General features: G+C 42.3%; 1 protein-coding gene across 2 annotated transcripts in view; it reads left to right on the top strand.

Annotated features, from left to right (window-relative positions):
* The window catches only part of EPG5 (ectopic P-granules 5 autophagy tethering factor), a 227,902-nt gene that overhangs the window by 133,630 nt on the left and 80,655 nt on the right, over positions 1-13,617 (top strand). For both annotated transcript variants that reach the window (XM_082254537.1, XM_082254536.1), the window contains exons 24-26: positions 522-645; positions 6,470-6,614; positions 10,907-11,081. In XM_082254537.1, coding sequence (XP_082110663.1) covers positions 522-645; positions 6,470-6,614; positions 10,907-11,081 — 444 coding nt within the window. The remainder of the gene's footprint in view (positions 1-521; positions 646-6,469; positions 6,615-10,906; positions 11,082-13,617) is intronic.

Genomic DNA, 13,617 nt, shown 5'->3' with positions numbered 1-13,617 from the left:
AATGACAGCTGCGAGAGCCAATGGTGCAGCTGCTGTGTTTCAGCCAATCAGGAAGGAGAGTCCTGGACGGCTGAGGGACTCGTAAACAGAGATGGGGCTCAGGTAAGTATCAGGGGGCGCTGGGGAGGCTGCTGCACACAGAAGGCTTTTTATCTTAATGCATATGCATTAAGATAAAAAGCCTTCTGACTTTACAACCCCTTTAAGATAAAAAATAAACCTTCTGCCTCTACAATCCCTTTAAGGAATGCCAGGGATTATTTCCTACATATAATGCAGCATCTTGTAAAAGGAGATCTGAGTCAGGATGCTGTGATGTGTACAGGTGCCTGCCGACCCCCTCCTACCAAACTCAGAGCAAAGACCAGCATACGGAGCCCCAAGAATGGTATTTCTTCAAAACAAAATGATTTTATTGGAACATTTTAATTGCATGTTGATTGGCGGGTGGTTCGGGGGGGTTGAGCAAGGCAAGGTAATTATATGTTTAAAGGCCTGGGCAATCTTTTCTTCATTGACAGGTTGTTTAATGTTTTTATTGTGTGGCTGGAGGATGACAAGTTTCAAAAAGGAGATGTCTACATCCCATCCCTGACCAAACAGTACGACCCGCACCGACTGGCCAAGATCATGCGCGGCGAGCAGGTGAGAAGAAAAATGACCGAAAGACCACCATACAGAGTGTCAGCATGTGATGGAATTCATATGACAGTCGTATCTGAGATTGATAAATCCCATCGTAAAATCTGGTGATGCTGAATGTCTTTAGGTCAAAGCCCTGCTTTGGGCAAAAACAGTTTTCAGTAGGCATGTAACTTCTTAAGCCTGGTACACGCCACTAGTTTTTTTTTGGGTTGAACGAAAAAAACCTCACAGCTCAGATCCGGGCCTCTGTACTAACAATCCAATGTTAGTACAGCACTCTCCCTGCTGTGCTATTGTTTTCTGAGAGTGGGACGGCCCCCCTGCCAGAACACTCTGGTCAGCACTGATCAGGAGTCGGTCGACTGCTGGTTTTCCAGCACACAAGTCCGATAGAAAGTGGCCATACATTTGGGCCGAATGTCATCCGTTTTTTATTTAACTGGCCAATGTCGCCTGACAATCGACTCGTTTGTACTAAGCTTTACTTTTCTATCTTGCGTATTTTCATTTCACAGTTTAGCAGCTTTTTTGGTTTATCCTTCTATAAAATGAGCATTCAGGAACTTTCTCTTCTCTATTTCTTGGCAAGGGGACTGGGCACCTGTGCCTGTTCTGTGTGTAGCCAAGTGACCGGTCCTCTCAATGTCCACATGTAGTTTTAAAGGACAACTCCACCTTTTGCACCATGTTACATGATATACCCTAAATATGGGTGTGATGTGGTACAAGTGGGACCCCCCTCCCCCTTCACTGAAAGCATGAAGAGCATTCTCCCCTGCAGCTGCTGTCACTTCTGAAATGAATGCCCCATAGAAATAAGAGCAGGGTTTAAGGCCAACTCCACTTTCAACCATCTTACACTTGTAATTAGGATGACGGTGTCTGAGGTTTTTTTTTACCCATCAGTAGCTGTCATTTTTGATGGCTCCTCCCATGCAGCTGGATCATTTGTCTGCTACAGAACACAGACTTGTGCTTTCAATGGAACATAAGTGCAGTGATCACCGCACTTGTAGTCCATTAAGGCTTCCTCCATCTCCCCAACTTAAAGTCCATACCTTAGTATGGATAGGGAGCTGGAGTCTGCAGAATCCTGGCATTGCACTCGCGATCTACTGATTGGGGTTGCAATGCTTTGCAGGCTCCTATGCAAAAAATAATGAATGTACGTGTCCTGCAAATACAGTTGTGCTCAAAAGTTTGCATACCCTGGCATTGAAATTGAAAATATGACTGATCATGCCAAAAAAAAAAAAACGTTTTGATTTAAGGATAGTGATCACATGAAGCCCTTTATCATCACATAGTTGTTTGGCTCCTTTTCAAATCATAAAAGAAATCGCCCAAATAGCCCTGATCAAAAGTTTCCATGCCCTGGAATGTTTGGCCTTGGTACACACACACAGTGACACACACAGGTTCAAATTGCAAATAAAGGTTAAGTTCCCACATCTGTGATTTTTTTTAAATTGCAAATGGTGTCTGTGTATAAATAGTCAATGAGTTTGTTAGCTTCCACGTGGATGCACTGAGCAGGCAAGATACTGAACCATGATATGCAGAAAAGAACTGCTAAAAGACCTGTGTAACAAGGTAATGGAGCTTTACAAATATGAAAACCGATCTAAAAAGAACCTTGAATATACCAGTCAGTACTGTTCACTTAATAAGAAGTGGAAAATTCTGGGATTTCTTGATACCAGGCCAAGGTCGGGTAGACCAAGAAAGATTGCAGCTGCAACTGCCAGAAGAATTGTTAGGCATACAAAGAAAATCCCACAGGTAACTTCTGGAAAAAGACAGTGTGGATGTTTCAAGGAGCACAATACGATGATACTTGAACAAAAATGAGCTGCATGGTCAAGTTGTCAGAAAGAAGACTTTACTGTGCTAATACCACAAAAAGCCTGGTTACAATATGCACTACACACCTTGACACTCCTCACTGGGCTTTTTTGAGGCATAACGCAATAAAGGATTCTTTCTGGCAACTTGACCATGCAAATCATTTTTTTTTTCAAGTATCGTCGTATTGTGCTCCTTGAAACAACCACACTGTCTTTTTCCAGAGCAGCCTGTATTTCTCCTGAGGGTACCTGTTGGCTTTTCTTTGTATCCTGAACAATTCTTCAGGCAGTTGTAGCTGCAATCTTTATTGGTCTACCTGACCTTGGCTTTGTATCAAAAGATCTCTAAATACTTCCTAAGTAGTGATTGAACAGTACTGACTGGTATATTCAAGGCTTTGGATGTCCTTTTATATCCTTTTCCCTCTTTATAAAGTTCTATTATCTTGTTACGCATTTCTTTTGGCAGTTCCTTTCTGCTCCCCATGGCTCAGTATCTAGCCTGCTGAGTGCATCCTTGTGAGAGCTAACAAACTTATTGACTTTATACACAGACACGAATTGTAATTTAAAAAGCCACAGATGTGGGAAATTAACCTTTTAATTGGCGCTTTAATCTGTGTGTGTCACCTTGTGTGTTTCTACCAAGGCCAAACATTGCAGGAGATGGAAACTTTAGGGACATTTGGACAGTTTGCAGTTGTGCCATACTCTTTCCATTTTTGGATGATGAATTGAACAGCGCTCTGTGAGATGTTCAAAGCTTGGGATATTTTAATTATCTAACCCTGCTTTAATCTTCTCCACAACTTTATCCCTGAGCTGTCTGGTGTGTTCCTTGGCCTTCATGATGCTGTTTGTTCACTAAGGTTCTCTAACAAACCTCTGAGGGCTTCGCAAAATAGCTGTATTTATACTGAGATTAACCCCTTCAGGTCTAAGCCTTTTTTCTGACATTTGTTGCTTACAAGTTTAAATCAGTAGTTTTGCTAGAAAATTACTTAGAACCCCCAATTGTATTATACAAAACCGTAAACGTAACCCTATTTTTTTTTTTTGTATAATGTGAAATATGATGTTACGCTGAGTAAATAGATACCTAACATGCCATGCTTTAAAATTGCGCACACTTGTGGAATGGCGACACACTACGGTACTTTAAAATCTCCATAGGCAATGCTTTAAAAAATTTTAACGGTTTCCGGTTAAGAGTTACAGGGGAGGTCCTCTGCTATAATTATTGCTCTTGCTCTAACGATCGTGGTGATACCTCACGTGTGGTTTGAACACCGTTTACATATGCGGGTGCGACTTGCGTATGCGTTTGCTTCTGTGCGCGAATTCGGAAGAACAGGGCGTTTTTATTTATTTATTTATACATTTTTTTTACACTGTTCCTCTTAAAAAAAATAACACAAGGAATGTAAACATCCCTTGTGACTGTAATATGCAGCGACAGGTACTCTTTATGCAGTGATCTGGAGTCTAAAAGACCCCAAACCCCTCCACTGCACTTAAAAGCATTCAAAACGCCAAGTTTGGCTATTTTGAATGCTGTAATTTTTAAAAAGAAATCTGGCACCTTTAAGGTTTCAGTTACCGGTAGTGATGTGATGACATAGCTTCTGGGTTTTTACATCAGAGACCCGATCAGAACTGAATCCGGGTCTTTGGCAAGCCAGGGGACGTGCCGGCTGGTCTCTTGGGTCTCCTGGTGGGACGGGAGACCCAGACGAGCCGCAGGAGGGGGGAGGGATCGCTCCTTGTAATAACAACCGAGCGGTTCCTTAGCTGCATTGATTGTTATTGCAAGAAAGCCAACTGTCTGCTCTAAATAACGGTACCCGGGTGATGCCTCTAGCTGCAGGCACGACCCCGATACAACCCCCTGAGGCCGCATATTTGCATTCCGTCAACGCAAAAGGGTAAATTACACACAGGTGGACTCTATTTACTAATTAGATGACTTCTGAAGGCAATTGGTTCCACTAGATTTTAGTTAGGGGTATCAGAGTAAAGGGGGGTGAATACAAATGCACGCCACACTTTTTTCACATATTTATTTGTAAAACATTTCACAAACCATTTATCATTTTTCTTTCACTTCACAATTATGTACCACTTTGTGTTGGTCTATCACATAAAATCCCAATAAAATACATTTACGTTTTTGGTTGTAACATGACAAAATGTGAAAAATTTCAAGGGGTATGAATACTTTTTCAAGGCACTGTATGTATATTCCCTAAAACTCTAAGGCGATGTAGTTTTGTGGGCTGAGCCTAGAAACATGGGGCAAATTCCAGCCAGACAGTGATGGGGACTGGTCATGACACCTCAGCAAATTTAAATATCGATTTTCTCAGAAATTCTGTGATTTAATAAATTTGATTTGGCAGTTTGCTAAAACATTTAAAAAATAGGAACAATTACAAGAAAACGTGTTTATCCTGGAGATCAGCTTTGATGTTGCTGTGCGTGCTTGCACTTTATGATTTTACCCCATGCAGCAAAATGTTTTATAGATTTCTTTTATCATTTAAAGCAGTGCTCCCCAACCTTATCGCCACGGACCGGTAAACGTTTGATAATTTTTCCGTGGTCCGATTGTTTTGATTTAATAATTTTAATTTTATTGTATTTAAACATGCCCCCTTTCAATGCCAAGATGCCAGCATGCCCCCTTTCAATGCAGAGATGCCAGCGTGCCCCCTTTCAATGCAGAGATCATCGCGCCCCCTTTCAATGCAGAGATGCCAGCATTCCCCCTTTCAATGCAGAGATGCCAGCATTCCCCCTTTCAATGCCGAGATGCCAGCGTGCCCCCTTTCAATGCAGAGATGCCAGCGTGCCCCCTTTCAATGCCGAGATGCCAGCGTTCCCCCTTTCAATGCAGAGATGCCAGCGTGCCCCCTTTCAATGCAGAGATGCCAGCGTTCCCCCTTTCAATGCAGAGATGCCAGCGTGCCCCCTTTCAATGCAGAGATGCCAGCGTGCCCCCCCGCGAGACCAGTGCACTTACCTCAGGCAGCGGCGGCTTCTCCTCAGTCCCCCGGCGTCTCCTCGAGTCCTCAGTCCTTGCGCCTCCTCCTCGGCCAATGGCATGGGGTTTGCCTTTCGGCCAATCAGGAAGGACCCGCTTCCTGATTGGCCAGGAGGAGGATCCGTGTGACAATAGCGAATTTTCATTTGCTATTGTCACACAATGGGTGGGCTCTGCCGAGACAGTAAAATAATTTAAAGTTCCTCGGGCGGCCCGGTACCGTTTGATCCACGGACCGGTACCGGTCCGCAGCTCGGGGGTTTGGGAACACTGATTTAAAGGATAATTATAATTGGTCTTTTAGCAGCACACAGTCTTCTGATGTGGTCTGGGTGGGAATGTCCCAAGATTCGAGAATTTTGGTTAAGAATACAACAATTAATTAATAAAATCGCAGGAGAGTTTATCATAGATGATCCCTGGATATGTTTATTCCATAGAACAAACCGACCCTAAAAACAATATAGAAATTCGATAGTTCCAAACCTACTAAATGCTGCATAAGGGGCAATTCCAAAAAAATGGTTCAACACAAAATTTCCTACTATTAGGGAGTGGTGCGGCAGAGTCAAATATATTATTTATTTATGTATTTGCCTGTATGAACAAAGAGAAAATAGAATGTTTCTCCAATAAATGGACATTTAAAAAGACTAGAGATTACATTGAAATATGGAAATAATTATTTAAAATTGGGTTATGTTAAATCTAATCGGATAAATAGAGGTAGGACCGCAATAAGGGAAGGGTAATAATGTAAGGGGAAGAATGGGGAGGGGGTGAGAGGATTTAGGGGGGATAATATGAGTTTGTCATATGGAAGAATGTTCTTTTTTTTTTTTTTTTTTATTGCTGGTTATTAAACTGAAATGAAACTCAATAAAAATGTTAATAAAAAACATTAAAAAAATAAAATGATGTGCTCTGTCTTTAGAATCTGTGGATGGAGTTTATCAACATGGAACGGATCATGTTTGAAATTCAGGAAGCTGTCAATGCTTGGAACCAAATCAAGGTGGAGATGGACACCAGTTTGCTGACTCCGGCTGTCACTATGGATGCTCCACCCTCAGCCACAGGTGAACTGCCAGCGATTTTTGTAAGGTTATTGTGGCTAGACAGTTGCTTACGGTGACCAAACTGCTGTCAGGCCACTTAGTTATTATATTATTATTAGGGCTCTTATACACAGGGCAGTCAAGGATCTTTTCTAAACGCTGGAACTTTGAAAGCTGGAAACCGACAGTGAAAAACCTCAGTTGAACAGCTTTTACGTACCGCGTTTATGAGCATTTAGAAGCGTTTGAGGTTAGAAGCGTTTTTAACCAATTTAAGACCGGAAGGATTTGCCCCCTTCCTGACCAGGCCCTATTTTGCGATTCGGCATTGCGTTAATTTAACGGACAATTGCGCGGTCATGCGACACTGTACCCAAATAAAATTGATGTCTTTTTTTTTTCCCCCACAAATAGAGCTTTCTTTTAGTGGTATTTGCTCACCGGTGCGATTTTTATTTTTTGCACTATAAACAAAAAAGAGCCACAATTCTAAAAAAAAAAAAAAAAACAATATTTTTCACTTTCTGCTATATAACATTCTCAAAAAAAAAAAATGGTAAAAATCAAATTTTTTTTAACATTTTAGGCCAAGTTGTTTTCGGCTACATATTTTTGGTAAAAAAATTGCAATAAGCGTATTTTGATTGGTTTGCACAAAAGTTATTGCGTCTACTAACTTCAGAAAAAGATTTATGTCATTTTTTTGTGTTTTTTTTTTTTTTTACTAGTAATGGCGGCGATCTGCGATTTTTTTTTTTGCGGGACTGCGACATTGCGGCGGACAGATCGGACTCCTGACTGACATTTTTGACACTTTTGGGGGGACCAGTGATATTACTACAGTAATCAGTGCTATACATATGCACTGTTACTGTAATAATGCCATTGGCAGGGAAGGGGTTAACATTATGGGTGATCAAGGGGTTAAATGTGAGCCTAGGGGAGTGATTCTAACTGTGGGGGGGGGGGGCGTGGCTTCTGAAAGGACCATAGAGACATGTGATCCTATATAGAAGGATCACATGGGCTCTATGATCATCCCAGGGAGAAGAACGGTCAGCTGTGTTTACAACAGCCGACCGTCCTTCTCTCTCAGCAGGGAACAATCGTGGGTGTCAGGCGGCAATCGAAGCCGCCTGCCCGCTGCATCGGCTTCCCCGCTGCCAAGTGGGGGCAGGAGCGGGCCACTGACAGCGCGACCGATGTAGGTCTACGTCGGTTTGTGCAGGAGAGCCACCCTGCCTCAGTAAAAAAGCGGTGGGTGGTCGGAAAGTGGTTAAGGACCACCCCAGGTATATTTACTGTGGCGGGACGGCCTTTAAGCACAAAATCGCGTACCTATACGTAATTCTCGACGTCAGCTCAGTGGACTGAACACAGCACATGTTCATTGGACTTTCCTTTCACATAGAAAACATCCATTGGTTTTTCTCTTCACACTCTTCACATAGAAATAGTTCATTTTCTCACCTTGAGAAGTCTTCACACTTTTTACCCTCCTCAGCGCACATCGCTCCAGGAGGTCTTCCCCATGCTCACACAGCTTCAGGGGGCACACATCTGACTGTCCTCCTCTCCCCAGCTCACACAGCGTCAGGAGGCAGCAATCAATAAGACTTCCTTTGGACAAATTATAGAGGCCTTAACTTCCTCATTCCGAACAGCTGAAGGCCTTTCAACTTCCTTAAGCCATCCTGGCTACCTTTTCCGCCGACACCCTATAGTAATTGGTGAACTGTCTAAACCCAGCATAAGTGTATCTCCTGTCTGTGACAACATCCACAGATTTACCTGACTTCCTGTCACAATATATATATATAATCGTTGCCAATAGGGGTTGCACCCCGCAAGTGCAGTTGCTCCAGAGCTTCGGGCTGAGTTGCAGTGCAAATAGGACACACAGAATTTTTTTTTCTCTTTCGTTCATTGATGGACACAGTTTCAGATCTTCATAACCATTGAGTTATACTGCCCCCTACAGGAGTAGGACACTAGGCAAAAGAAAAAGTCTGGCTATGCCCATGGGCAGTCCCAGGGGGTATACTCCCTCTCTCTGCTATAGGCACTCTGCCTAGTCAGGAGTAAGGACCTAGTTCCTTGCTGGGATCTCTGGCCCTGGCAATTTTTTATTTTTATAAAGATTTTCTCCTGTTTTTTTTTCCTGTGAGATCTACAATCAACTGCCGGACTGGGCGACGGGCTGGATAATGTAGATCCAGTGGTCATCCCAGTCTGGCCAGCGAGCACGCGCAGACCTCAGCTCAATGCAATTTCGGCCGTGACATAGCCCCACCGGGCAGGGGCTGGCCTGCGAGTTAAACGCCTCACGAGGTCACATACGACTGGGTCTCGGCCCAAGTCACAGCGTTCCTCCTGGCTGACAGCCCGCCATTTTGATGGCGAGGAGGTTCTGTCTGAAGCGGTGCCCGCCTGCTTCCTGGTATGGTAAGCAACTGTCCATCTTCCCCTGGAGGGCTTTGGGGTGAATGTGGGACCCTCCATGGGATGGTCGGATCCCTGGGTTTCTCTTTTACATCAGGGATCACCCCTCTGCTCACATAACAATCGAGAGATGTCTTCTCCTGTGCATAGGAGATCACAGATTTGGGGCGCTTTTGCAATGAAGAGTGGGCAAAGATTCCCAAGGCGAGATATGTCATGCTGATAGACTCCTACCCCAAAAAACTGAATGCTGTCCTAAAATCAAAAGGTGGCTTCAACAAAGTAGTAGTTTTTAGGGCATGCATACTTATGCAACCCTGATATTATAAGTTTTTAATTTTTCTTTTTCTCCATTTAAAGATTTCAGTTTGTTTTTAATTGAATTGTAAAAATGTTTTGTTTTTTTTTTGCTAGAAAATTACTTAGAACCCCTAAACATTATATATTTTTTTTTAGCAAAGGCCCTAGAGAATAAAATGGTGTGGATTGCAATCTTTTATGTCACACAGTATTTGCGCAACGGTTTTTCGAACAATTTTTGGGAAAAAATTCACTGAGAAATTTTATTGCACAAAGAAAACAATAGAATACCCATTTTTTTTGGTAAAGTATAAAAGTTGGTGTTAAGCTGAGTAAATAGATCCCTAACAGGCTTCAAAATTGCCCCAAACTACGGTATTTAAAGGTCTCCATAGGCAATGCTTTATAAGCCTTTACAGGTTACCAGTGGAGAGTTACACAGAGGTCTGGTGCTAGAATTATGGCTCTCGCTCTGAGGTTCGTGGCAGTACCTCACACGTATGGTGCAATTGCCACTTACTATCGTGTGCATTCGCCTTTGCACAGCATGGGGGGGGGCTTTAAAAATATTTTTTTCTTTATTTATTTATTTTTTCTTACACGCTTTACTTTTTTTTTTTTTTTGATCAATTTGTAAACATCCCTTGTGACAGCAATAGGCAGCTACAGGTGCTCTTTATGGAGAAATCTGGGGTCTGTTAGACCCCAGATCTCTCCCCTGCTCTTAAAAGCATCTGATCACCCCAAGATCAGTGTGATCAGGTGCTTTCAATTCTTTCAAATGGCACTGTTTACGTCCAAGGAAACGGGAAGTGACACATTCTTGTCACTTCTGGCCTCGGAGCTTATTGGGGACCTTCCGGTCATTGAAAAGCTCTATGGTAAACCGGAGGATCTGCCGGCTTCACTTTCAGGTACATTGGTGGGACAGAGACCCCCCGGGAGGCAATAGGGGGGGCGGGGGGTTGGGGGGCAGGGCGACCCCTTTCGCCGCTTGTAAAAGCAATCCAGCAGCTAATTAGCCAGTCAGATGGCTTTTACAAAAAAGCTGATCGCCTCCCGGAAAAAAGAATTCTGCTGCAGGCATCATCCCGGTATAACCACCTATGGTACTGATGTAAAAGTACATCATTGCAGTCTTCAAGTGGAGAAAATTCAAAAGGGATTTATCTTGGTCTGATTTTATTTACCTCTCAAAAACCTGACATTTTTACAGGGTTGTGTAGACTTATGTTCACCGTTCAGCTTTAAACTGGATACACACTATACAATTCTCTGTAGATTTTTTTCTTTTAGACTTACCAAAACCATATATTATGAGGTCAAACCTAAACACTTTCAGTTTGTATGCAATCAGTCAGGCCCTTTTACTACATAGTTGAAGGTAAATCCAACAACAAAAGTTGTATAGTGTGTGTCCAGCTTTAATTAGAAGAGGTCACTGAGTGTGATAATGGTCTGATCTGTAAATAGCTCTGGGGCAGATTTCTGCAATCTTTAGCTAATCCTATCATGTTTGGCATTCTTTCTCATTGATCTGATCTGATTGTATATATTGGGTATGTTTCCAGCTGCAAAGGAGAGAATCCTGATAAGCCTGAAGAAGCACGGCGCCCCGGTCCCTGGAACTACATTGCAGCTGATGAAGCCACCCGTATCGGTCATTCCGCCATCTTGTTTTCTCAACTCCCAGGATGCCATGAAACTTGTGCACAAAGACCTGACCGTCCTGCAGCAGCATGCCAAGTAAGCCACAAACCAATACCAAAGCCTAATAGAGCAGGATAGGTCTTGTTCCAGCTACAGAGATATGAAGTCCTGGCGTGCTTTTCCTGGTGCTGGATGTGGGGAATGCTTTGACGTGTGAATTGTCATACGTTGTCACTGCTAGATGCTGAGTCTACAGAAAATTTGCTTTAATTTGCTAAGGTTCTTTAAAACATGAGATGACCCTTTTTAAAGAAAGGGGAAAGTCGTTTTGTAGGGTTAGAACCCCTGTCAGTTTTTTTTTAATTGCTGTCTCTTCCAAAGACTTTAACCACTTGCCCTCTGGAAGATTTATCCCCCCCCCTTCATGACCAGGCCATTTTGTGATACGGCACTTCATTGCTCTAACTGACAATTGTGCAGTCATGCAACACTTTACCCAAATAAAATGAATGCAATTTATTTCCTACACAAATAGACTTTTCTTTTGGTGGTATTTGATTGCCACTGGGTTTTTTTCTTTTTTGCGCTATAAACAAAAAAATCACCAGGAATTAAAAAAAAAAACAATATTTCTTACTTTCTGCTATAAAACCTATCCAATGAAAAAAGTTAAAGAAATGTAATTTCTTTGTAAATTTAGGCCAATATGTATTCTGCTACATTTTTTTGGTAAAAAAAATCCCAATAATCTTATATTGATTGGTTTACACGAATATTATAGCTTCTACAAACTATGGTTATATATTTATGGACTTTTTATTTTTTTATTTTATACTAGTAATGGCTTCGATATTGCGGCAGACCTTCTGACACTTTTGACACTTTGTGGGAACCTGTGACACTAATACAATGATCAGTGCTAAAAATATGCACTGTCACTGTACTAATGACACTGGCTCGGAAGGGGTTAACATCTAGGGCAATCAAAAGGTTAACTGTATGCCTAGCCAGTGTTTTTGTGTACTGTTAGGGGCTTTTACTAAGGGAAGTGAGGGTTTTTATTTCCTGCTTCTGTGGGGACGTAACTCTGCCTTGTTTACATATGCAGAGCTCCATCCTGTCTCTCTGCCAGACTGTTGGTGGGTGCAGGCAGACGTCCAGTGCTGTGAGTGAATACAGCAGAAGCGGCCAGCGGGTGGCGCGAATGCACCTCCACGCCCCCTGTAGCTGGAAATGCATAACTACATATAACTATATATATATATATATATATATATATATATATATATATATACACACACACAGGATCTTGCACAGGAGCGTTGCCCTGTAGCATTAAATCTGCTATAGGGTGGTCCGAAAGTGGTTAAGGCCATTGACATTTGAATTCATACAAGACTATTGTACTGATGGGAGGATTTGAGATTTCCCCTAACCCCCTGATCAGGTGACAAATGTCAATGGCCTTAACCACTTTCGGACCACCCTATAGCAGATTTAATGCTACAGGGCAACGCTCCTGTGCAAGATCCTGTGTATGTATATATATATATGTTATATGTAGTTCTGCATTTCCACCTACAGTCTTATATGAATAACATTCAGCGTCCCAGCAACAGCATACAAAGTATTTCCAAGTCTCTGTTAACTACTTGCTGACCACCCTATAGCAGGGCGGCAGATGTGCACTGTATCATGTATATATACAAGATCCTGCACTTCTGCCAGCAGGGGGCTCCTTGCTCCTACTGTGATTGTTCACAGCAGATTCCGATCTATGGGTGCCGGGCACTCCATGTCCCCCAGCACCCATTGATCCTCAGGCAGAGACTTGGAGCAGAGCTCTGCAAATATAAACAATGCAGAGCTCTGTTCTGACTGGGGGGAAGGGAAGGATTTTGTCTCCCTGCAAGGCAGGGAATAAAATCCATCGCTTACGAAGTAAAAGCAGCACAGATGTTTTATCCCTTCCCAGTCAGTGTCAGTACAGTGACAGTGCATATTTTTAGCACTGATCACTGTATTAGTGTCAGTGGTCCCCAAAAAGTGTCAGTTAAGCTGGCAATACATTATCAATTTTCTTATTCAATTTCCTTAGATTTACCTTCAGCTATGTAGTGCAAGGGTCTGGCTGATAAGATACAAATTGAAAGTATTTAGGCCTCAGCTCATATTATATGGTTTTGGTAAATATAAAGGGAAATTGTACAAGAAGATTGTATAATGTACAGTTTGGCCAGCATTAGTGTCCTGCTATAAGTCGCTGATCGCCGCCATTACTAGTATAAAAAATAAAAATAAGTAAATATTAAATTATATAAACCATAGGTTGTAGATGCTATAACTTCTGCACAAACCAATCAATATATGTTTGTTGGGATTTTTTTTCCTTTCTGATCAGCTGCTTAATAAACAGGCCTGAAGGGGAAGTACAATTAACCCCTCCTTAACCTGTCCCAGGCTGACTCTCTACAATACATTGACGCACAATTATGTGTTATGTTAAGGCAGTCCATCAATTTGAAGGCAGAGCCTTAGAATACCGTACCTGAACCCATTTTGGGGAATTCACCGCATGGCAAAGCATGGTACTGCATTACTATATATTGTTTTAGTGTGTTGGGGTGCCTTT

This window comes from Pelophylax lessonae (assembly GCF_965119305.1).
Source record: "Pelophylax lessonae genome assembly, chromosome: 1".
Taxonomy (NCBI): domain Eukaryota; kingdom Metazoa; phylum Chordata; class Amphibia; order Anura; family Ranidae; genus Pelophylax; species Pelophylax lessonae.
This window is presented reverse-complemented; position numbering and strand designations above follow the sequence as displayed.